Source organism: Epinephelus lanceolatus, chromosome 3, assembly GCF_041903045.1.
Source record: "Epinephelus lanceolatus isolate andai-2023 chromosome 3, ASM4190304v1, whole genome shotgun sequence".
Taxonomy (NCBI): domain Eukaryota; kingdom Metazoa; phylum Chordata; class Actinopteri; order Perciformes; family Serranidae; genus Epinephelus; species Epinephelus lanceolatus.
Window position 1 is genome coordinate 42,165,768 of NC_135736.1, and position 24,211 is coordinate 42,189,978.

At 42.0% G+C, this 24,211-nt stretch overlaps 1 protein-coding gene across 1 annotated transcript; it reads left to right on the forward strand.

Annotated features, from left to right (window-relative positions):
- Window positions 1-892: 892 nt before the first annotated feature.
- tmprss6 (transmembrane serine protease 6) lies at window positions 893-24,088 on the forward strand. Its single transcript, XM_033623233.2, has 18 exons — window positions 893-1,119; window positions 3,080-3,203; window positions 4,600-4,742; window positions 4,965-5,032; window positions 6,842-7,029; window positions 7,177-7,218; window positions 7,613-7,817; window positions 9,223-9,359; window positions 9,551-9,663; window positions 9,774-9,883; window positions 13,160-13,302; window positions 13,405-13,503; window positions 15,287-15,400; window positions 15,619-15,735; window positions 16,780-16,948; window positions 17,573-17,850; window positions 22,531-22,667; window positions 23,447-24,088. Exons 1-18 carry the CDS (start codon window positions 1,045-1,047, stop codon window positions 23,609-23,611), a joined length of 2,427 nt encoding a protein of 808 aa, XP_033479124.2. The 5' UTR covers window positions 893-1,044; the 3' UTR covers window positions 23,612-24,088.
- The last annotated feature ends 123 nt before the right edge of the window (window positions 24,089-24,211 follow it).

Below are 24,211 nucleotides of genomic sequence, written 5' to 3' on the forward strand. Positions count from 1 at the left end.
TTTTAAAAAGGACAGCGTCTTAGATTTAGAGGGATTTAGTGGCATATCAGTGAGGATTGCAAATTGCAGCCAGCTGAAACGTCTCCTATTTAGAATCCCCTCAATTTTCATCAGTGATTTGGTTTTTAGCAGGAGGCAAATTATCCACAGAGGTGATTAAAGCCAGTAAAAACACTAGAAAAAAAGCAGTTTCACTTTAAAAAAATGTTGGCAGAGAGGCTGCCAACTAGGGTGGGCAATGCGAAAATGCCATTGGCCCTATCTAAAGCTCGTGTCTGGTTTGTCGGTTCTGGGCTACTGCTGAACCAGATGAGGATCTGCGCCCTATGTAGATTTAAAGGGTTCATTCAAGGGTAACAAAAACACAACAATACTTATTTTCAGGTGATTATACAGTAAATTAAACATACTTCTTTATCTTCCATTTTTGCCAGTATTTTTCTCCAAAATCAAACACACTGCGTCTTTAATACACAGATCTCTGCCTCAGCCTCAGGCTTTCTCTCTCCCATTGGGATTCCTTGTTTGCATGGAAAGTGAAATGAACTCTGGGAAACGATTTGAGTACGTAAATAGCCTGACCCTGCTTCATTCCCATCTGATTTACTTGTGCGGGGGAGTTGACTGGGAGCATCACTGTTGCTAGGTAATGATAGTGACATCAGTATACCTGTGCTTACCTGACTTGCTGCTGCTCCTTTTAGATGACACAGTGCTCTACGACATGTAGTTATGATTAAGGTATGACTTTGTGGATGTACTCTATTTTCATCCCACTGTCAGGTATAGCATACAAATAACTCAGCCTAAGCCATGGACAGATCCAAATGAGCTTTGGGAAATATTGACTGACTTTTTTTTTTTTTCCTTTAACCTTTGGACTTACAAACAGAGAGGGAGCCATTGGCTGTCTGTCGGAGCAACATGTCTGGTTATGTGCTTACCAGAGATGCTAAATAAAAGCTGTTAAATTGGAAATTCATCGATAAGCCCCAATGGACCATGAGATGATTTCTCAAGGAACAAAGGACGCGGAGTGATGCAATGGCACTCGGGCAAGGCTCTAAGAAGTCAATTTCATGTGAACAGGGGGTCACACCTGCTTCTCTGAACAGTGAGGTCAGTATTGCTAATAACAGTTACGTATGTAGTGAGCTCAGTCAGTATGTTCAGATAACATCTATCAAACCTGTGGAGTTGTTAGAGTATAGTATTTAACAGAATTTTGTGTAGGCTATTTTCAAAATGGAGGCACTTGTTTTGGTTTTGGATGTTGTTGCATTCATGCAGCTTAACAGCCAGTTAATACAGATGCAGTAATAAATCATATGACCAAAAAATATGGTAAGGTACTATGTCTATTAAAAATAATCTAGCTCAAGGCTCATGGGTGTAACTGACAAATGTCTGTTTGTCAGTTTCCTGCACTTAAAACCTCTTCCTGTCATGTGTTCCTCAGTGGATGAGCTACACCTTTTACAGTACACCATGCAAAAATAACCTTAAAGGGGAACTCCACTATTATAACAAATCAAGGTACACAGTACCAGCCTTTTTTGCACTTGTTGGAGCTGAAAACTAAAACCTATGACTGTGGAGGTAGAGAGATGGGCTTACCAGAACCCTATAAAGACCTCTGTAGGTCAGATTGCATTGTGGGTAATGTGGCTGCCAGATGTTGACAGGGAAGAAGCATAGATGCATAATTATAACTAGACACCAGACCTCAAGAGAGATGCTTGCCTGGTGCATTCACCAGTAAAGGTTTCTAGCCTCCTGGTTTACTTCCATTGCGGCCCACTGAATATGCACAGTTGTGTTTCTCGCACGTCCTTCCACGTGTTGCCACTCAACTCATAGACTTTACATTGTTATGGCGTCATTAATTCTTAAATTTCTCGGTTTAAGGAAAGTTTTACAAATATAAAACCACCATGGATCAAAAACTCATAATAGAAAGAGTCATAATTTGTCTTGTTTGCAGTTCCAGGTGTCCTGTCAACACTTTTACAGACATCTCTTTTATAATGTGCGGTTTATGGGGAAAATGCCTTTTGGCCTCGGGGTGTTTTTTCGTTGTAATGTCATGAGTGGCCTCCGGGAAAAACCAGAAACAAGGCTCCGCCAATAGTGTCCTTGCCTTCCACAGATCCAGCCTCTCGTCATAATATGCTCACTTCTGCCTCCATAAAACTAAGATGGCGATAGCTGTAATGCCGACCTAGAGGCTTCATAATGGGAGTCTACAAACCAATGTATGACACCACAGTAGCCATGTATATATTATATGTATAATAAATATAATAATAATAGTATAATAATAAATATGATGCATATCTATATTGTAAGACTTGTCTTTAAGTCACATTGTTTTGAATTCATGATGAATTTGGGTAACAGTAAATAAATAAATAAACAAGTCCCCAAACTGTGATGATTTGCTTTGGAGGCACAAATAAAAGTAAAGTGAATTTGCAAATATCCAATATATGTTATTGTGCCAATGATTAATATCTATAGCCATTATCATGCCACATTCAGGTCATGTTGGGACACTAAAAGTAGAGAAAGTGGCTGTATTAGACCTTTAAACTCGGCATGCATTTATTTTTGACTTTGACCTCATCAGTGGCTGAGGCATGTAATGGAGGTGGGAAAAGTCACCTACCTTTTCCCACATCACAGTGAAAATACATCACCATCATCATCACCATCATCATCATAGAACACTATTTTAGCTGTACTTTCTTAACAAAACTAGATTTATATTTTAATATCTACATGCTGGGATTTTTGGTAATATAAATGATTTGATATTTAACTCCTGATTCATTCCAGAAGCAATGAATTCAATTCAATGAATTCAGGGGTTATGTTTAAATACTATGGGACATAATAAGTTATGGGTAAGGAGAGTTATAAAAACTAAACTTATGCTGGCTGTTTAGATCATACCATTGTCTAAGGATAGGTTTCACCAGGAAAGACAAACTCAGACACTGCATGAAGAGACACCCCTGACTTGATTTAACATGGCAGATTTTAAATTTTAAACCAAAAGTTTTGTGTTTTCTTCCAGGTAGAAGATGGGGGCCAAGCTGTGGCTCCGCCCACCAGAAGGACTCGGTTCTGCAAGTGTCTCCTGGCCTTCCTTGTCCTCATCCTCGCAGCTGCAGGAGCAACACTGGCCTGGTACTTCCTGGGTAAGGGTTTTTCTCTCTTTCTTTTATTTATGGATGGCAGTCCTGGTCTGTAAGTCAATCTGTCCCCGACTTTGGTCCAGACTGAAACTTCTCAACGACTGTGAATTGACATGAAATTTGCACAGATACTCATGTTCCCCAGAGGATGAATCCCACTGAGTTTAGTGATGCCCTGACCTTTCCTCTAGCCCCATTACCAAATTACATTTTTGGCTTTTAATTAAATATTTTGACATGTATTGGATGGATTTTCATGACATTTGGCACAGATTGTCTAGGAGGATTAATGATAATGCCTTTAATACCTGATGGATTGATGGATTGACAGTGACGTTTGTACAGATATTCATGGCTCCCTGGCGATGACTGTTCCTGTAGTACTACCATGAGGCTGACATTTGTGGTTTGTTAACATCTCAACAACTAAACAACTATTGGTAACATTGGTGACTCATCAATTTTTCATTTAAAACTAATGCCATTCCCATCAGCTTCAGATGTATTTTGTATTTACAGCTAATAAGCAAATAGTAGCATAATAAACATCATGCCTGTTAAGAATCAGCATGTTAGCAATGTCATCACGTTAGCATGCTGACATTAGCATCTAGCCTAGCATTTATCTCAAAGCACTGCTGAGCCTGAGGCGCTCGTAGATTTCTGTTTTAAAATGGATAACTTTCGCTATGTTTCCACCGAGTGTCCACACTACTCTGACGTTTTGGAACCTCTACAACCTACAAAGCCTTTGAAAACACTGCTGACCCATTATATTTTGAAAAATCAGGGATTGCATTGAGTTTGGATGGGTGTGAATGGAAACTCTTGAACACAGTTACGCAGACACCCACCTTCACTTCCCATTGGGTCTTATCAGTCAAGATGTTTCAAGTCCAAAACACTATTTTGAGGTCTACATACCTTTTGTGATTTTATCCTTCTTGTATGGGTAATGTCACTTCTTTCCCATTTTCATGGCTTCCTACAGTGATGGGTTATATTCCTGGCGCCACCCTAATATGTCGCCTTGTTTGCTTTGCAACGACTCCCAATCTGTTTCCGCTGCCTTGACCGCCGTATAGGCTATTCATTTGCTACCTTCAGTAAAGTTCCACATTTTTGTTGGCCTAAACAAGGAAATCCCTAGTCTTACTTGAAGCTATTTCCATAGTAACTAAACAACCAGCCATTCAGTAGGCGTGTAATCAGGCCAGTAAGTATTCATGGAGATTATTTCTGAAACTGTTCTGAGGCTGTTTTCATTTTAAACCACTCTTTCAAAATAAAAGCGTAGTATTGTGGATGTGGCCCATAATGCTGTCTCAAAGAGCTGCTCGTATGGCTATAGACTCTTGTTTATTCATGCTGTTGATCTTCACACCATCCTCTGTAACAGACTACAGGGTTTGGGTGTTGGAGCCGCGTGTCCAGCAGCAGTACACAGCCTACCTGTCCATCCTCAACAGGAACTTCTCTGCTGATCTGTCCTCTCACAACAGCCCTGCTTTCAAGAAAGAGGCCAAGGGAGTACAGAACATGGTGAGCAGGGACCATGAATTCCTCTGATACTAATGCACACTAACGAGAACAACAGCTGAATGTCTTCAGGGACCAGGACTGCTGCTAGTTTTCTACCTTCCTGAGTGCTTTTTACTGTGCAATTAAACTACCTGGCTTAAAAGAAAAGCAGCAGCACTTTGGTTAGAAATAACATAATGAGACTCATGTGAACAGGTCATATTGTCTTTCTCTGTCTTTCAGGTAGGGAAGATAATGAAGTGCTCGAGTCTGTCTCGATACTTCAACTACACCACTGTGTTTGCCTTTGGGTATGTGGATCAAACTCTTTCATATACAGTGCAGTAATAATACCCGTGGAGAATACTAGCAAGATTGGAGTGACAGAACTTGCATACAGTAAATACTGCTCACTCCGTTACCACATGTTGATGCTGATTAATATTCAGTTCATTTATTCAGTTGATCAGGCTATATGCTTTGTTGATTGCCCATCTACTCGTGCATCTGCCCATGAGCTTAAACGTTAGCTAACTCAGTAGTGCGGTGAACTAGTAGTAGATGCATGTTTTCTTCTATGTGGTGATAAATGTTAGCAGGTAGTTCGGTAGAGAGAAAATAGTTCCTACATGAGACTGTCCACAACAATGTGTGTGGATTATCTTGAGTGACCAGGCCATGAATTCTGGAAAAAGACATATCTCGATATCTCCAACATTCGATAACTCACACCAAAACAATCTAGATCGATTAAAGGGAAATTTCGGTTTATTTCAACCTGTGTCCTATCGTCCTAAATTTGTTTCAAGTGACTAGTGACATAAAAATAATAGTTAGCATGTTAGCCGTTAGCCTAGATACAGCCGGGGCATATAGTAGCGTCAGACCTGTTAAAACGTAAGTGAACGGGCAACCTTCAAGTGCAAAGTTAGTCCACTAAACAAGCTTTTTTTCCACAAAGACCGCCTCATATCGTTAGGATAAATGTCAGAGAACATATAGAAAATGACATGTAAAAATGATGTCTTACCTTACCGGTGTGGTGCCATATTTGTTTACCATCTAGCTCTGCTTTCCAAAGCACGGCCGAAATATCACGAGAACAAGCAGCGATCTCATACCGTGCCTGAAATCTCGTGAGAACAAGCAGCAACAGCTGGAAGGCAGAACCGGACAGTAGCCTGAAAAGTTCATTCATTTATTTTATGAAAGATTTATAGAATAATGGCTGACTTTTTGCCAGACTTCAACTTTGTGGAGGACGAATTTGATTTTGCAGAGTTTGATGGCCGCCCTTATTTATTTGAGCCAGAATACACTGACGAAGAGCTTTGTGAAATTGAAGAACGGAGGAGGGAGAGAGAGAGAGAGAGAGAGAGAGAGAGAGAGAGAGAGAGAGAGAGAGAGAGAGGCGCAACAGGTAGAGGACGAGAGAGGAGGAATGGCTGCTGCAAGGCTGCGTAGCTCTGGAGATTGGTGGTGTACCTGTGAATGCTGTGCGCCAATGCCCACAGAAGAGGAATGCCTCTGTTGCAAGGAATGGGACCGGTTGCAGCCTTATTTTCAAGGTCTGGATGTGACCGAGGACGAGACACCTCCACCTGGAGTAGTATCCAGCTGGGCTTTATCTAGAGCTTGCGAGATATATTTCAGCCGCGCTTTGGAAAGCAGAGCTAAATGGTAAACAAACATGGCAGCACACCGGTAAGGTAAGACAACACATTTACATGTCGTTTTCTATATGTTCTCTGACATTTATCCTAACGATATGAGGCGGTCTTTGTGGAAAAAAAGCTTGTTTAGTGGACTAACTTTGCACTTGAAGGTTGCCCGTTCACTTACGTTTTAACAGGTCTGACGCTACTATGCGCCCCGGCTGTATCTAGGCTAAAGGCTAACATGGTAACTATTATTTTTATGTCACTAGTCACTTGAAACAAATTTAGGACGACAGGAGACAGGTTGAAATAAACCGAGATTTCCCTTTAATGTCAGTACAGGTGAGAGGAACTATATGTAATTTTGATTTCAGGGTGATCTGTCCATTCAATAATGATGTGCATTATCATTTTTCATCCTAAACTGCTGTGTGCATTTTGGTCTGGACTTTGTTTCTGCAGTGAGGGGAGCGTTGTGGCTCACTTCTGGATAGTGATGTCTATACCAGGAAGCCATGTTGGGAGAGTCACACTGGAGAAGATTACCACAAGCCTGGAGGAGGGCCTGAGGAGGTACAAAGGGTCAGGGGAGGAGGAGACGGCCAGCATCAGTGGATACCTCCTCCACCTCCCCTCGCTGTCCGTCAGTGGTAAGAGCAAGAGAGGGACAGAGTGTATATGTGTAAGGCAGAAATTGACTGTGTGTGAGGAAGGATGAAAAAGTGAGAGACAGGGATATGAAAAGTGTTTTTTGTTGCTTTAATTTCTCTCCCGTCTTTGTGTTCTGCTCCCTACAGAGACTGACACCAAAGTTATAGAACTTTTGAAAGCCTCATTTGGTATCGCACTTTATTTTCTTTTGCTTATTCATAATTTACCATTTAATTATCAATGCATTCACTATAATGAAACTGTGATTAGCATGCAGCACAATGTGCACCACCCTCCAAACTCTTTTTATATGGAATATTTCTTTTGCTATAGCCACATGTACGATGCTTCAGCATGTAGAGAAATCTGCAGCTGATCTGCAATAATTTGTCTTAGATGCTATGTTATGATTGCACAATCACTGTTTAAGGGAGGAGCTGTTGATGTTGGTGTTAATTTTGTGTTTTATTCTATTAAGCAGCTCCAAACATAAAATCAAGGCAAAATTTTAATACATTTATTTCAATATAAATCCAGCATAAGACCAGCTTAGCTCTTATTTTTCGCCATCCTTTCCACAAGACTGTTACCGCTACCAGAAGGTGGTGTCCAGCAGCCTTTTGCCTCTCCGTGGACCCGACACGCAGCGCTCCTCTTGCCTGTGGCACCTCCAGGCCGCCCCTGGCTCCCAGCTGGAGCTCCACATGGAGTGGCTGCTGCCAGAATGCCGGGACAGGCTGGTGGTGTACAACTCCCTCACACCCTCCGACAGTCACCTCATCACATCGTAAGTTTCATTCACAAAGTTAGACAGATTTATGTCCTGTTACATTATTTGCCTTCTGCTGAACAGTGGATATTGGCCTGTCCACTTTTAAAGAAACACATATTTTCTCACCCCTGTCGCCACTGTGCATCATGTTAATCCTTTTTATTAGCTGTGACCAACAGTTCTATAGCTCGCTCTGTTTGTTGGTTAGTCGGCCCACAAAAATTTCCACAACCTTTTGGGTAGGTATAACTGCAGCTGAAATAGCTTCTTGATCCACTCACCAGCTACATGACCACAGCTATGTTCATCCATGGTCTGGAAGCAGCCCTGTTGAAAATGTTAAGTTAGCATTTAGCGAGCTAGTCAATGAGGGCTAGAGGTAGGATAAGGGTAATGGTTCAACATATCCTGATGGTTTGTATGATATCTAACAAATTAGCACCCCACAAATGATGTTGTCACATTATGTACTTAATGTAAAGTTACACACTTAACATTAAGTTACGTAGGTTAAGTTTAGGCAAGTTTTGTAGATTAGGTTTGGGAAAGTTACTTCACAGTTTAAAGAAACATAGCAATGACTTACTTTAGAATAACTTAAAGTTCACTTGGTTTCAAATGGGACACAAACACCAGTGAAAGGGCCAATCCCAATTCTTTTCCCTTAACCTTACCCCTTGGTTTCAAGTGCACTTGCCAGATAGATTCCCCTCAATGACAAAGGGGTAGTGTTGAGGAGTAGGGAATTTTACCTACGAATTGGGACGCCACTTCATGCAAATTAGCATGTAGACGTGTTCACCTACGTCTCGTGAATTAGCGATTTTCAAGCATTCATATTCTAACTCAACGCTTACAGATAACAATGCATATGCAGAAACATAACACATTCCGACATATTTTGGAATTTTTGCATGCTTATTTGTGAAAATAGTACTTAAATTATGCGGAGGATGGAGGCTGCCATCTTCTTGGAAAACTTCAATCATTCAATCTTCCCCTCAGTTGAGATGGGTTCGTAAGTGTGCATCGCACGGCCCTTCAAATTAAGTGGGGATTTTAAGGGCTAAAAAGCACTTCCCTAAAGTTTGGACACCCTAGCCCTTCACGGTAACGCGGTCAATTTTGAGGGGAAGTGTGAGTATGGGGACGGACCCAAAGTCCTGTGTTTGTTGACCTATACACTTACCCCCTTATGCGGACTTTTTGTTCTCCTCCTGTCAGTGCATTGGTCACGTGATTGCAGCCTTCCCAGTTGTGTGAGTTTAATACGAATTCTGGTGCATTACTTACTTTACCTGGTCACAGCCATTGCAAATTTGTGCTTGATACTTAAACTCGTGAATGTTTCCCTTAAGTGGAATTGCACTAACTATCTACCCCACCCTCCCTCCGTTCATCTCTCCCTCTGTCCTCCCAGTGTGTATGGCTGCAGCAGACATGAGCGTGTGGTGCGTGTCCTGTCTTCCGGCGAGTGGATGACGGTGGTTTGGAAACAGGGTCTGTACAACTACAAGGACCCCTTCTCTCTGTCTGCACAGGCCCGGGACCGCCAGGGTAAGACCCTCTGAAGGCACAGGCCCTATTTTACCAGTCTGCAAATGTTACATTCTGTGGGGAGAGAGCTAAGGAGTTTTTATGTTATGTATTGAAGTTGAAATAAATTGATGCCACAAAGTAAAATAGATTTTTGTTGCAGACTGAAGTACTTCTCACTCTTTCTCTCTGTCTGTCATTTTCTTTCTCAGCATGTAACTCCAATATAGAGCTAAAGGCAGTATCAGATGTCCAGGGGACACTGAGGACACCCTTCTTCCCCAGCTACTACCCCCCTGACACCAACTGTACCTGGAGCTTTACAGTAAGACACTTTCCCACTTCTTGTTCAACTCAATGATTGATTCATTAATTAAATTACCATTTACAGTATGTGTCTGCACTGTATTGTATTTGTGTCCTGTATGATTTCAGTTGCCCAGTGTAGGGATGGGCTTGTCTCTGGAATTTGACGGCTATGAGTTGAGCAGAGCCAGCTACAACCAGGCCTGCACCCAGGGGCAGTGGATCATCCAGCACCGCAGGTAGGCCGTGCCTCAAAGAGTCGAGGTAGTCTGTGAGGACTGAGGGTGACTCTGCCTTGATGGTCACTTTGAGCTGCAGTGTGAATGGATCTAAGACTACAGAGCCCAACTAAATTTTATGAGGAATAGTCCAAACCTCACTGATGCTCAGTGTTGGGAAGTAAAAAATGCAACTGTACGATTACTGAGAAAAAAAATGTAATGAAATTACATTTACTAATCAAAATATTGCTGATTAAAGAGGGGCTTCATCCACATATATAATTTTTGGTACAAAGATTATATGTAGAATATAACAATCATTCTGTTGCTTTGCATCTTTTTGCCGTACAGGAATGCCACCTATTGGCATTTTTCTGGACAACAGCAAAGTGAGTGGGACAAACCTATTATTTTCAGTGTACAACCCCACACTGGCGGCGGCTAGATGTGTTGTCCTGTTGCACTTTATGTCGCTGTTCTATTTCTAGCCTCGCTGCCCCCGGAATTAAATGCATTTTTCCCCCATTCGCTCTCTGCTTGTACATATCAGCTCCCATAGCAGCTTTTTTTCTCTGCTCCAATGGCACCTTGACTCTGTAGCAACTGTAGCTGTTGCTTTGTCTCGTGTGTGACAAAGAATGGATGAGGAGAGACTCGTTGTTGAAGTCCAGAGATATCCCGAGTTTAAAGACCCCCAATTCTGTCATAAAGATAATGGCCAAAAAGATACTGCCTGGTGAGCCATAGCTCTGGAGATCGGCTCTTGAGGTGAGAAATCAAGTTTAAGTAGGGGCTGTCCACACATGATTTTAAAGCCGCTACAAGGAACTTTTAACTGGATATGCAAAAGTCTCGTTTCTGCTGATGTCTGCGCGTGACCTACAACAGCAAATGAGACCATCGGTGTGAAGATAAGCTATTTCTATATAGTGTATATCCATACCTTTAGGAAACTGTCTCCAGGTCCGCCCCAGGTCGCTTCCAGGATGAAACGATTTACGGCACTCAGACTGCACATGTCATCTTACCTAGCTGCTTACATTTATAGTGACTCTTATAAATAGCCGCTATTCCTCCTCCTCGACTCGACGTCCGCGGGAGTTAAAATAGCAGCAATCATCAGGTAAAAGTTCTGTGGAAGCACTGGACTCACCAACAGTCAGCCACGTCTCAGTCACACAGAGAAAATCCAATCCTCGGGAAGTCAGGAAATCCTTCAGGATAAACGTTTTGTTTGCTAGCGATCTAGCATTTACCAGCCCAATCCTGGCAGGAGCCGGTGGGTCCACAGCGTAAGCTGTCCGGGGAGCCACACACAGAGGCTGCAGGTTGCGCAGATTCACCCCGTGCCAGTGGGGACAAGGGGCCGATGACAGGTACCAGCCAGGCGTCGACAGGGTCCAGCGAGTGCCGAGAAATAAAGAGGCGAGGCACCGCTCCATACTCAGTCCAAGAAGCCGTGGAAGTGCTCGCCAAACAGGCCTTCAGCCTTACCAGCCGACCGCTGCGCGACCGCTGCACGACCACTGCGTTTACCCCGGTGGCGGTGGCGCTTATGCCGGAGAGGTGGAGCTGGGGCGCGGCAGAGGTGAGCTGGGATCCCCGATAGGAGCGGGGGCAAAGTTTTCCCTTCTTGTCGTTTCATTCATCCCCAAAACAAACACATGCATAAGCCAGGTAAGTGTCTTTACGACAATACGCGCTAGAGCTCATGGGAAATGTAGGCTTCATTCCGGCAAAACACTACCACTTTTGTCCACAGGGTTGCCAAAATCAACTCAAAATGAAAGTTCCTTGTAGGGGCTTTAAACTAATGCAAAGGTTGATGAGCTACAGCGCAACGCGTCCAGTGTGTGCTAGGGGCAGCGTTTTTTGCCCAGTTTCTAACAACTCTACTATCTACTACTAAGTAATCATAAAGTAATCAAATGTAATAAGTCACATTACTCTACTGAAGTAATGGAAATAGTTACATGACTTGTTACAGTTTTAACAGGGTAACAGGTAATCTGTAACCTATTGCATTTTAAAAGTAAGATGCTGCTTAAGATTCTCTGTCATCCAGGTCATGGTAATCATAAGTGCTATATCATAGGCAACTGGACATGAGTTTCTTGACAAGGTTTCACTTCTCATCCAAGAGAGGTCAAAGGTGACCTAAACAACTCTGAAAACTCTGAGCTCACATGTGACCTCAACGACTCTGTGAGTTAAAGGCCTGCAACTCTGCACCAGTCAATTAGAACTGAAGAAGCCTCTTGGACGAGAGGTGAAACGTCTTCAAGAAACTCAAGCAAGTCCAGTTACCTATGAGATAGCACTTAAGATTTCAAAAGTAACCTTCCCAACACTGCTGATACTGAGATAAGAGAGCTACATTGATAGCAGCCAGTGAGAGTTTCCCACAAGAGGCAGATATTATTCTACAACACAAATGTGCATTTACAAATTCTTGTCTTCACTTTATATACTCTAACTTGCAAACTAATCTTTTTACAAAAAAAATTAAAACATCTGAATTTCAGAATCCTCATCTTGCCCAAAATGGCCATGTGTTAAGACCTATTAAAACTCTTTTTTTAAATTTGTCTGGTGCACATGTGTCGGACCTTCAGTAGAGAATGGCTGAAAAGTCTGCACACCACAACTTCTAAAAAAGTTCAGCAAAAATTGTTTTATGTCGAGCCCTACTTCCTCTTTATCCTGCAACAGCAATAAATCAACAACATATGAATACACTGACAGGATGGTACTATTAGGAGCAGAGAGATCAGAAAAAGTTGTGTAGCTTATGACGCTAATGTCTATTTATAACTTCCACCTGTGTGTGGTTTGGTGTCTGACAGGAAGCATCTGTGTATGTTAAAGGTTTCCATACAGACACACACATGATGTGCAGACTTCTCAGTTGGTTTCATACTAAATAAAAAACACAAATGGACCAAATTACACTGTAAAGATGTTTTGGTCATATTATTCTATTCTGTATTGCACAACAGGGGGCAGCAGTGTCCCATATTAGCATCCTGCTTCATACAGACTTTTCAGATGAGGCCTTTTTTATTTCTATTTATTTTCAATCTGATATATCTTTTGATTTTCTTACCAGAGTGTCTCTAGGTTGGTCATTAGTGCCTCAGACAAACTGGGAGTGCAGTGCTTTGCTTTAAGGGCACACCACAGTTACTTACACAACACTTCTCAAACCTGTGGACTTCCTCCAGAGCCTTCCGGTTGTCTCTGCAGGGAAACTCAAGTTTCCATTTGATTTTAGCGTCTCTGTCCTTTTCTCAGACTGTGTGGCACCAGGAGCCTGCAGCCATACAATGAACGCCTCTTCCTGCTCTCCACGTCCACCACTGTTGTCATGACATCAGAGGTGTCACTCACAGGGCCGGGCCTTCAGCTGCGCTACAGTGTCTTCAACCAATCAGACCGTAAGTTGTGGATGATAAATGAACTGCCACTTAACATTTCTACTGTGTTTCACTGATGTTTATGAATGGATTTTTTGTAATGTGTATGTGCATGTTTTTTAGCCTGCCCAGGCCAGTTTCTGTGCACTTTTAACGGCCTTTGTGTTCCTGCCTGTGATGGAATCAAGGACTGTCCCAACGGACTTGACGAGAGGAACTGTGGTATTTATTTATGTTTCAAATGGTTTATTTAAATTGATTCACACTTCACTTGTTGTGCAGAAACAGGAAATTGACACATGGTACAGGAAGAGCCTCAAAAGTGAACCACACAAAAAGGGGCCCAATGCATTTAGTTACCAACTGATTTACTGTCAGATAATGTTTTGGACTGGATTGGATTGGATTGGATTAACTTTAATAATCCCCAAGGGGAAACTGGATTGCCACCATGGCCAACATACAGTACAACAATAAGACATAGACAAAATATACATATACAATAACATCACCTAGGAGTGCAGTGGTCCAATACAACAATAGCAAAATGACCAGAAAAATAAATAAATAAATAAATAAAGATTAAAAAGAATAAAAAGAGTAAAAATGCAATTAAAAGTACAATGTACAAGGACGAGTATAGCAGCAGGTTATAAAAGCAAGAAAGTGTCGTTGCAATTTAAAGTGCAATGTTCAAGGGCGAGTATAGCAGCAAGACATGACAGCAAGAGAGTGTAGCTACAATTTAAAGTGCAATGTTCAAGGACTAGTATAGCAGCAAGACATGACATCAGCAATTCAAATTAAAAAGCCTGGTTGCTGCAGCAACAAAGGACTTCCTTAATCTTTCTGTGGAGCATCTGGGCAAAAGAAACTGCTTACTTCTGCCACTTCTAACAAAAGTGCTATGCAGGGGGTGATCATCCTGAGACAAGATAGCTCTAAGCTTCCTCCTAGTCCTCTGCTCTGTTATGACCTCCAGAGAAGCAGGGCTCATACCAATAACAGATCCCGCCTTTCTAATAAGTTTGTTGATCCTGTTCCTGTCCTCCAATGTTAGGCTGCCACCCCAACAAACGACCGCATAAAAAAGGACACTTGCTAAAATACCATTATAAAAAACATTTAGAAGAGATCTGCTGATGTCAAATGATCCGAGTTTCCTCAAGAAAAATAATCTGGTGTTCACGACAATCAAAGTTTTTTTTTCAAAATGATTAAATTGCAGCCACTGGGATCCAGCAGCACACTTCAGGAAAAGGACACAGGATCAACAGGGGTGAACCAAACATCCACTGCCACACTATATTGCCTCATATGTCACTTAGGAAGATAAAAAGTTGCTGTTTTTTCAAGCTGCAAGGGAGGCTATTGTTTAAACATCTGTAACTGTCTGGCTTAAAAGTTTAAGTGTGATTTAATCTGACGGGCCTGTTCTTTCTAAATGTTCTGAATCTATTTGGCTCCTGGACAGTAGGCCTATCTAACAATGGGAAAACCTGTGAGATTTGGCAGCTTGTCAAGCCACAGCACTATTATTGGTTTGGCTTTTTGGGTCACTACTCAATAGTGAGTAAAAGCATTTATCATGTGATATAAACACATTAAAAAGCAAAAGCTTTGTAAGTAAGCTTTGTTTGTTGCCACATGCTGAGTGAGAAACACCAAAGTTTTATGTTACAATAAACGTCTGGGCAAAATTGTCCTTAGCTCTGGGTTAAAAAAAAAGTTCATCCATGTTTTTTTTCTTGAGTTTTAGTTGCTGTAAAACTGTTGTTAAATTTGTTCCCGAGTGGCATTTAAAAAGTCTTAAAAAGTATTAAATCTAATTTGCCTTAAGCTGTAGAAACCTTGGTTAATGAAAAGCACAGCAGGCTGCTTGCTGCCTCCTGTTACATAAAAGCTAAACACAATGCTGTCTCTGTTTTTTTCTTATATGATTGAATGTTATTGAGCATATGGACACATGTGCAAGCTGGTACATTTCATTATGTGTGTGTTTCAGTGTGTGTGGCGCAGTACCAGTGTCCAGAGGACAGTCAGTGTGTGGACTACTACAAGGTGTGTGACCAGCTCCCAGACTGCCCGGAAGCAACAGATGAGATGAACTGTACTGATGGTAACACACTCAAAGCTGCATGTACTCACTCTCACATCCACAAAATATCAGGTGCCAGCCTGTTGCAAAATCTCGTGCCTTCATTTTAAGCTTTTTTGTGGCATCATTTTACCTCCTGGACAAAGAGATTTCTGATCTCAGCAACTTAAACAGCAGTAAAGCAAATCAGGAAACATACAAGTCTGTGTGTGTTGGTGTGTGTGTGTGTCTGTGTCCAGGTGTGCCGTGTACGGACATGACCTATGTGTGCGCTGATGGAACGTGTCTGAAGAAGCCGAACCCAGAGTGTGACTTTGTCACTGACTGCCCCGACGCCTCGGATGAGAAGCACTGTGGTGAGAAGATGAACACACCTACTTTTTATGTACTGTTATTTCACACTAATTCAGTTCTGGCAAATTTCGTGATGTCTTCGGGCTCTCTTGGACGGGTTATCCAAAGACTTTCTTAGACTTACTGTCAGCCTGTAGGTACAATGTAGGTAGTATGTGTAAATGAACTGTGGTACACTTCCTCCATCTTACCAGAGCCCAGATCTCCCTGATCGAATCATGCCACATCCAGCAGATTTCGAAGTTTGTGTCGTACTTCCACATTTTCATATTCCCACCACCACAAAAAAAGTCTAGTAGGGGATCGAGCTCTCTTAAACACAGACCAATCTCAGATCAATGGTCGCCCATCAGCAGGAGCGTTTATTGGTCTTGTGTAGTGCAGTGCATTCTGTTAGTTGTAGGTTTTCTACTGCCTGAGCAAGAGTGTTTCTCTGGTCATATGGCACCAGTACTGCAGACAGCCTAGTTTTATGAAAAGATTATCTTTCTAGCAGTAAAATATATCTTTAAGGATCCTCATAATACTCGCAGTATCTATCTGTTTCTTACCACTTGCTGCCATATTGTTACCTGTGTCAAAATGGCCAAGTTTGCATTACGTCACCCACCAGTGGGAGCCTTTATTGGTCTGATGCAGTGCACTGCATTCTTGTACTTTTATACCTCTTGAGCAAAAGCAGCCCCTCTCTCTTTTTTGACCGGTGATGTAGCACCAATTTCAAAAGTATTTGCATCTTCTTACTGAATAGAGAGTCTGATTTTATGAAAAGACCATCTCTCCAGCAGTGAAATACTTCCTTTATGAAAAAGAAGAAAGAAAAAAACCTAAATCTGATTAGTCTTTGTTTCTTTGCTTTTCTTTTCTTTTTTTCCTTTTATCGTAGAAAATAAAAATATACACAGTGCAACTCACACTAAATTTTGGTTATTGTTTTTTAATCTTTTTTTTTTCTCAATACAACTATGCTGCTTCTATTTATTAAGCATATACCTGTTGCCCACATGCGTCCTTGTGAGTTTTAATGTTCCTGTGTGTGTATTCAGACTGCGGCCTGAGGCAGTTCTCCAGCCGCATTGTGGGGGGAACCAATGCAACGGAGGGGGAGTGGCCATGGCAGGCCAGCCTTCAAGTGCGGGGTACCCACATCTGTGGGGGTGCACTAATATCCAGCCAATGGGTGGTGTCTGCTGCCCACTGTTTCTATGACGACCGGTAAGTGCAGGAAAAGAGGAGAGGAAGTGGTGTGTTGATTGAGGTGTTGGAATCTACTTTCAAAACAAAGACAGTTTGAGCAGAAAACTACAAGCTTTTTGTCTTTAGCTAAAGATGTTTATTCAGTGATGATGAAACACTTTTAGTATCTTAGCACTTCTTAAATAAGTTTTGTTTCCAGTTCCCTCCAAACTTCTTTTATGTTCAGTCCTGCTGTTGTGTCTTTGCTGTACAGGGTTTAGCTGTAACAGCATGTCTGAATCAAAGCCAGCATATTTATGTATTTATATACACTGTCTTTCAAAGCCAGACTCAGCTGGCTGGACCGTGACCAAAACTATAGCTGCAACATGCTGTAGAGGATTAACTATTCTTCTCCCTTAATGTTCCTCGTATGGTGATTAAAAGCTTGTGCAGCATTCAGTGAGTGTTGATGTTTCAGTGGACATATGGAAACAGAAGTATGTTTAGAGACACAGAAACAGTTGCTCAAGTGTTTGTTGGCAATGTTCAAGTCATATTTGAAACTATAATTTTAATTTGCACAAAGGAAAGAAATAAACTTATTGCTTATTGGCCCTGTAACACATAGCAGCTCCTTTTCTCCTCCTCCTCTTTGTGCAGCCTCTACTCCCCCTCGGTGTGGACGGTCTACCTGGGTAAACTCCTGCTCAACCCCAGCAGCCCTACTGAAGAAGTGGCGCGAGTTAAGCAGATCCACCTTCACCAGTACTACGATGACGAGTCCCATGACTATGACCTGGCCCTGCTGAAGCTGGATCGGCCTGCCTCCATGGTGCTGGCTGGACATGCTCGACCCGCCTGCCTGCCTCCACCCGCTCACCAGCTGGAGCCTGGCCTGCTCTGCTGGGTCACCGGCTGGGGGGCTCTTCAAGAGGGAGGTGAGGAGGGACGGGGGGATGTGCAGAGAGTATAGAGGGTGAACATTTTTTTGTGGAAATAGTGCGGTTCAACACAATCTCCAGAATAAAACCACTTGGTTATGGTTAGGAAAAGATCATATTTTGGCTTAAGATACCAAATAGCAAAAACTGCAGCTATAAATGCTGCGATGTGTTGCTAATAAACACCCAGTTTTGGTGCCACAATCATGGCTGGAAATGCTGCAATGTGTCACAACAAAACACTTGTTATTGGCACTATAATTGCGGCTGGAAATGCTGTGATGTTTTGTTAAAAATCACCTGGTTTTAGTGCCACAATCATGGCTAGAACTCTCATGTGCCACTACAAAATACTTGCTTTTGGTGCTGTAATCGTAGTTGGAAATGCTGCAGTGAGTTGCTACGAAACACCTGCATTTTGTGCCCAATCACGGCTGGAAATGCTGTGATATGTTACTGTGAAACACCTTCTTCTGGTGCCACAATCAAGGCTGAAAATGCCATGATCTTTCACTTAAAAACACCTGCATTTGGTGCCCGATCATGGCTGGAAATGCTGATATGTGTTAACTACAAAACACCCATTTTTGGAGCCACAGTCGCAGTTGGAAATGCTGCAATAAGTTGCTGCAAAATACCTGCATTTGGTGCCCGATCATGGCTGGAAATGCTGTGATGTGTCGCTACAAAACACTTGCTTTTGGTGATACAATCAAGGCTGAAAATGCTGCAATGTGTTACTACAAAAAACACCTGCATTTAGTGCCCAATCACAGCTGGAAATGCTGTGACGTGTTGGTATAAAACACTTTCTTCTGGTGCCAAAGTCAGGGCTGTAAATGCCATGATCATTCAATTAAAAAGACCTGTTTATGTGTTACAATGGTGGCTGGAAATACAGTGATTTGTCATTAGAAAATACCTGCATTTGGTGGAAAGGCCACACTGTTTTGATATGAAACATCCGCTTTGGTGCCACAACAGTAGAAATGCTGCAAGAAAACACCCATTTTGTTTTGTGTTGGTCTTGAACAGTTGTCTGCTGCTTGGCAGCTGTCTTGCTAAGATGTCACTTCATCCACCATCCCCTCCATCTTCTGATGACAGCCAACTCATAAAAAAGTAATCAGACCTACATCCCTTTAGAAAAGTTGATACGATACATATAAAATGTACAAATGTAACAAATGTGTGCTTTGCAGAAACAATGGCAACACTTGTTTTTTCTGGCGGCTGGGCTGTTTGTTGATAGTCAGGGGGATTTAATATTAAACCAGAAACACTTTAACTCTCCAAGAGGCCTATAGCAGTGTTTCCCCTTTTTTTGGCTTGTAAACTCCTAAAATGAAGCAAGGTCTGCCATCCCTCATCACAGGTTGTGTGTTTACAAACTGTGAGAGTAATTTTCCCCTCAAAACCCCTCAAGATTGTTTAACTATAATAATTGTTGGAGTCTGGTATAAAGTAAACAGGCAGTGAAGTGAGGAACAGGATTGAGTTGCACCAGCTTTTCATGAATCCAAGTTCTTTGTATTTATTTGCTGGTTTCAATCTAGTAATTTACTAAATCAGGCTGGAAATGGCCGAAAGCAAAGGCATGAACAACAATGACTATCTGGCAAAGTGTGGGTGGAAATGGGCTGGTAAATACACAGCCAGGCTGATTAGGGAAATGAGAAGCAGGTGAGTATGTGGGCGGAGAAGGTCAGGTGATGGTAAAGGCGGTAAAGGGATTCCTGCAGGGCAAAAGGGAGGGGCTAGATCAGACAGGGGATTGGGACAGGTGGGAAAATCTGAGGGCCTTTGGTGGATGATAGAGAATAGAAATGCAGGAGGCTGGGGAAGAAAGAGTGTGGCTGATTTATTGTCTGACCTCTTGAATGTACCTCGGCTAGCGCCCACTGCTGTAACGTAAAAGTTTGAGATGAGTGTAACTGAGTGAGTTCAGCACACTATTTTGCAAGAACTTGTAATGCTGCAAAACTGCCATCCGTATAAAGTTTTTCTGAGGACTACAGGTAGAAGAATTTGTTTTTCATTCATCTCCAGTTAACCTCAGGCTTTGGTATGTGTGACCTACAGGAACACATCCTTGCGCCTCGTAAAGGGGCACTTTTAATGAAACTGCAGGTTTATAAACATGAACCATTTTAAGATAGACTTTTATTTGGTGCTTTTGACTTGCAGGTTTATTTTATAAAGGCTACAATCCAAGTGCAGTATTTGTTCTGTTATAAAGTTGTTTTTATCTCTGTCACAGGATGAACAGTTAAGTTTTTTTCCACTGACTTATGTAATATGCAGTTCAATCACAGGAAGTGATTTTATGTGACTTGCGCAGCCTGTAAAAACCCCATTTCGTCACTGACAGTTTGAAATAGCAGGCAAGATGTGGGGAGTCTTAGTAATTTGGTGGAAAGTGGGCATGCTACTATGATAACAATTTGAAAAATTAAAGAGGCAGGAAGAGATAGAGTGATGTGTGTGGAAGTGTCAGCGGGTTGTGGTTTCTGATGAACCCAATAAAGAGATGAAGGCTGTTTGAGAGAGAAGGTGCTGGAAACCATCTTCCGGCACACACAGTTTCACAAATATTTCAAGATGTACAGTACAGGCCAAAAGTTTGGACACACCTTCTCATTCAATGCGTTTTCTTTATTTTCATGACTATTTACATTGTAGATTCTCACTGAAGGCATCAAAACTATGAATGAACACATGTGGAGTTATGTACTTAACAAAAAAAGGTGAAATAACTGAAAACATGTTTTATCTTCTAGTTTCTTCAAAATAGTCACCCTTTGCTCTGATTACTGCTTTGCACACTCTTGGCATTCTCTCCATGAGCTTCAAGAGGTAGTCACCTGAAATGGTTTCCACTTCACAGGTGTGCCTTATCAGGGTTAATTAGTGGAATTTCTTGCTTTATCAATGGGGTTGGGACCATCAGTTGTGTTGTGCAGAAGTCAGGTTAATACACAGCCGACAGCCCTATTGGACAACTGTTAAAATTCATATTATGGCAAGAACCAATCAGCTAACTAAAGAAAAACGAGTGGCCATCATTACTTTTAAGAAATGAAGGTCAGTCAGTCCGGAAAATTGCAAAAACTGTCCCCAAGTGGAGTCGCAAAAACCATCAAGCGCTACAACGAAACTGGCACACATGAGGACCAAGAGTCACCTCTGCTTCTGAGGATAAGTTCATCCGAGTCACCAGCCTCAGAAATCGCAAGTTAACAGCAGCTCAGATCAGAGACCAGATGAATGCCACACAGAGTTCTAGCAGCAGACCCATCTCTAGAACAACTGTTAAGAGGAGACTGCGCCAATCAGGCCTTCATGGTCAAATAGCTGTTAGGAAACCACTGCTAAGGAGAGGCAACAAGCAGAAGAGATTTGTTTGGGCCAAGAAACACAAGGAATGGACATTAGACCAGTGGAAATCTGTGCTTTGGTCTGATGAGTCCAAATTTGAGATCTTTGGTTCCAACCGCCGTGTCTTTGTGAGACGCAGAAAAGGTGAACGGATGGATTCCACATGCCTGGTTCCCACTGTGAAGCATGGAGGAGGAGGTGTGATGGTGTGGGGGTGTTTTGCTGGTGACACTGTTGGGGATTTATTCAAAATTGAAGGCACACTGAACCAGCATGGCTACCACAGCATCCTGCAGCGACATGCCATCCCATCCGGTTTGCGTTTAGTTGGACGATCATTTATTTTTCAACAGGACAATGACCCCAAACACACCTCCAGGCTGTGTAAGGGCTATTTGACCAAGAAGGAGAGTGATGGAGTGCTGCGGCAGATGACCTGGCCTCCACAGTCACCGGACCTGAACCCAATCCAGATGGTTTGGGGTGAGCTGGACCGCAGAGTGAAGGCAAAGGGGCCAACAAGTGCTAAACACCTCTGGGAACTCCTTCAAGACTGTTGGAAAACCATTTCAGGTGACTACCTCTTGAAGCTCATGGAGAGAATGCCAAGAGTGTGCAAAGCAGTAATCAGAGCAAAGGGTGGCTATTTTGAAGAAACTAGAATATAAAACATGTTTTCAGTTATTTCACCTTTTTTTGTTAAGTACATAACTCCACATGTGTTCATTCAAGGTTTTGATGCCTTCAGTGAGAATCTACAATGTAAATAGTCATGAAAATAAAGAAAACGCATTGAATGAGAAGGTGTGTCCAAACTTTTGGCCTGTACTGTATATGGTAGAAAAGTTTCAGAGATTTGTCTATGTTATAGTGTGGTTACACCACTATCCAATGAAGTGGTTTCTTTTCACGCCAAGGATGAAGACTTGACTTTGCTTTCTTTTACTGATGGTTGGTAACTGCGAGCACATAAAAAGTGCAACTACAGCCTGTTAGGAAGTTTTCAGGCTGGTTATACTGTGTCAAACATAAATACATTTAATGATTTCTGCTAAAGCTGAGGAATCAATACGACTGCACTGTGGCATCTTTCACCGTGGGGCTGTGTGGTTTGATCAGCAGCTCTACAAGTGAATGAAAACTGAGCAGTGAAGATGTCAGTTTCTGTTAGATTCAGATTTTTGACTTTATCTTAAAAATATCCTCCATGCATGGTCTCTGGTGTTTAAATGAAAATGATTAGAAGAAGATGAATCTGTGGGCCTTCACCAGTTGACCTTTCACCTCTCACCTCCTCAGGCAGAACCAGTAATGTGCTTCAGAAGGTGGATGTTCGCCTTGTCAGCGAGGAAGCCTGTGTCCGCAGTTACGGCCACCTGGTCACTCCCAGAATGCTTTGTGCTGGTTACCGCAGTGGCGAGAAGGATGCCTGTCAGGTAAATTGAAACACAAACATACAGCAGCAGAATATATAATGTTCTTTTTCATTATGTTTCAGACTGCAGTCCCCCCACAAGCCACCTTTTTTTGGTTCAGTCTCCCCACTCTCATATCTTATTTCTACCTTCAGGAGGCTGTTTTTTAGTGAAAAAACACCAAAGGCCCACTGTGAATGACTGGCTAGTAGACATGGTGGGGCATTTAACATCTTAAGAACCAGATTTCCTCAGGAGTTGCTGTAGAGTGAATACTGGACTTATATTTATTGGGTGGACAGAAACACAATTGTGATTGCTAATGTTGATTTGTGTCTGCCACTGTTTGCTGACACTTTTACGACTCAAAAAGGCCTCTTTGCTGTTTAGAGTTACACTGCCCCCAAGTGGCTAAAATAAATACACAAATACATTCTTGCAAGTATAAATAAAATGCTTTATAGTTGGCACTACATATAGTTTATTTAGTTTGGGTAGAATCATCCACTCATGGTTTATTTAGTCTCTTTTATTTTCTGTCTGGATGTAATTTTTATCTGCCAGGAGGAACAAAAGTGGTACAGATTTGACATCCTGAAAATCTCATGGTGGAGAATTTGGGCTAAACAGAGTACAGGCCATTAAATGAGTTTTAAAAGCCAGACATCCCAGCATCCCATGATATCATAGTTGAGTCACTGTTATTAGTCATCAGCCTTGTCAATTATTATGGTCATTTTGTGCTGTAGAGACATTAAAATCTAACCCCCTGACCCTCAAACATCACCTGTCTCTGTCAGGGAGACTCTGGCGGTCCGTTGGTGTGCCAGGAGCCGTCGGGACGCTGGTTCCTGGCTGGGGTGGTGAGCTGGGGCAAAGGCTGCGGGCGTCCAGACTACTATGGCGTCTACACTCGCATCACCAGGCTCACTGACTGGATCAAACAGGTCATCAGCAGCCCCTGAGACACTGGGGATGTTCATCGTCTTTACGTCACTACCCTCATAAGCTGAAGCTGGGTACAAATGAAAATACCAACAACGTGAGGATAAAAAGTGCTGGAGGATGATTTGAGATTGCTTCTCAGCCAAACATTAGGTGGTAAAACATGACAGGGTTTATTCCAAAGTCATGAAGTAATAAAGCTAATAACAGCCAACATTATTTATACAGCACAGAACTGATGCATGCAGTAAAAAGAGACATGCCAAAATAGTAGAAATGTTAGATGAAATGTTAGTAAGAATGATAGTAGGCCTCACAGAAGATGATGAATTTTTTGAAAGAAGTGATTAAGAAAAGCTCTTAAATGCAAATTGAATTACTTAAATCAGATTGCGTAATCCCTTGTTTGATTATTTTCTCTACAGACTGTATCTTCTATATTTTAAAGATACTGAACTTAAAGCATTTTCCCATTAAAACATCCTTCTGTTTTGTAATCCAGTTTGCAATGTACTTTTGTTTGTTTGCAAGTATGAGTTTCGAGACTGTACCAAGCCCCCAGGAACAGCACCAGACTCTGAAGTCAATTTTACATAGTGGCTAAATGTGGAATTACAACT

What these genes read in the sequence shown, in the direction of transcription:
- tmprss6 (XM_033623233.2), top strand. Translation starts at nt 1,045, where the DNA reads ATGGCACTCGGGCAAGGCTCTAAGAAGTCAATTTCATGTGAACAGGGG. An exon ending in ACCACTGTGTTTGCCTTTGG is followed by an intron (nt 5,033 to 6,841) that starts GTATGTGGATCA and finishes TTGTTTCTGCAG; the next exon opens with TGAGGGGAGCGTTGTGGCTC. An exon ending in ACTTTTGAAAGCCTCATTTG is followed by an intron (nt 7,219 to 7,612) that starts GTATCGCACTTT and finishes CCTTTCCACAAG; the next exon opens with ACTGTTACCGCTACCAGAAG.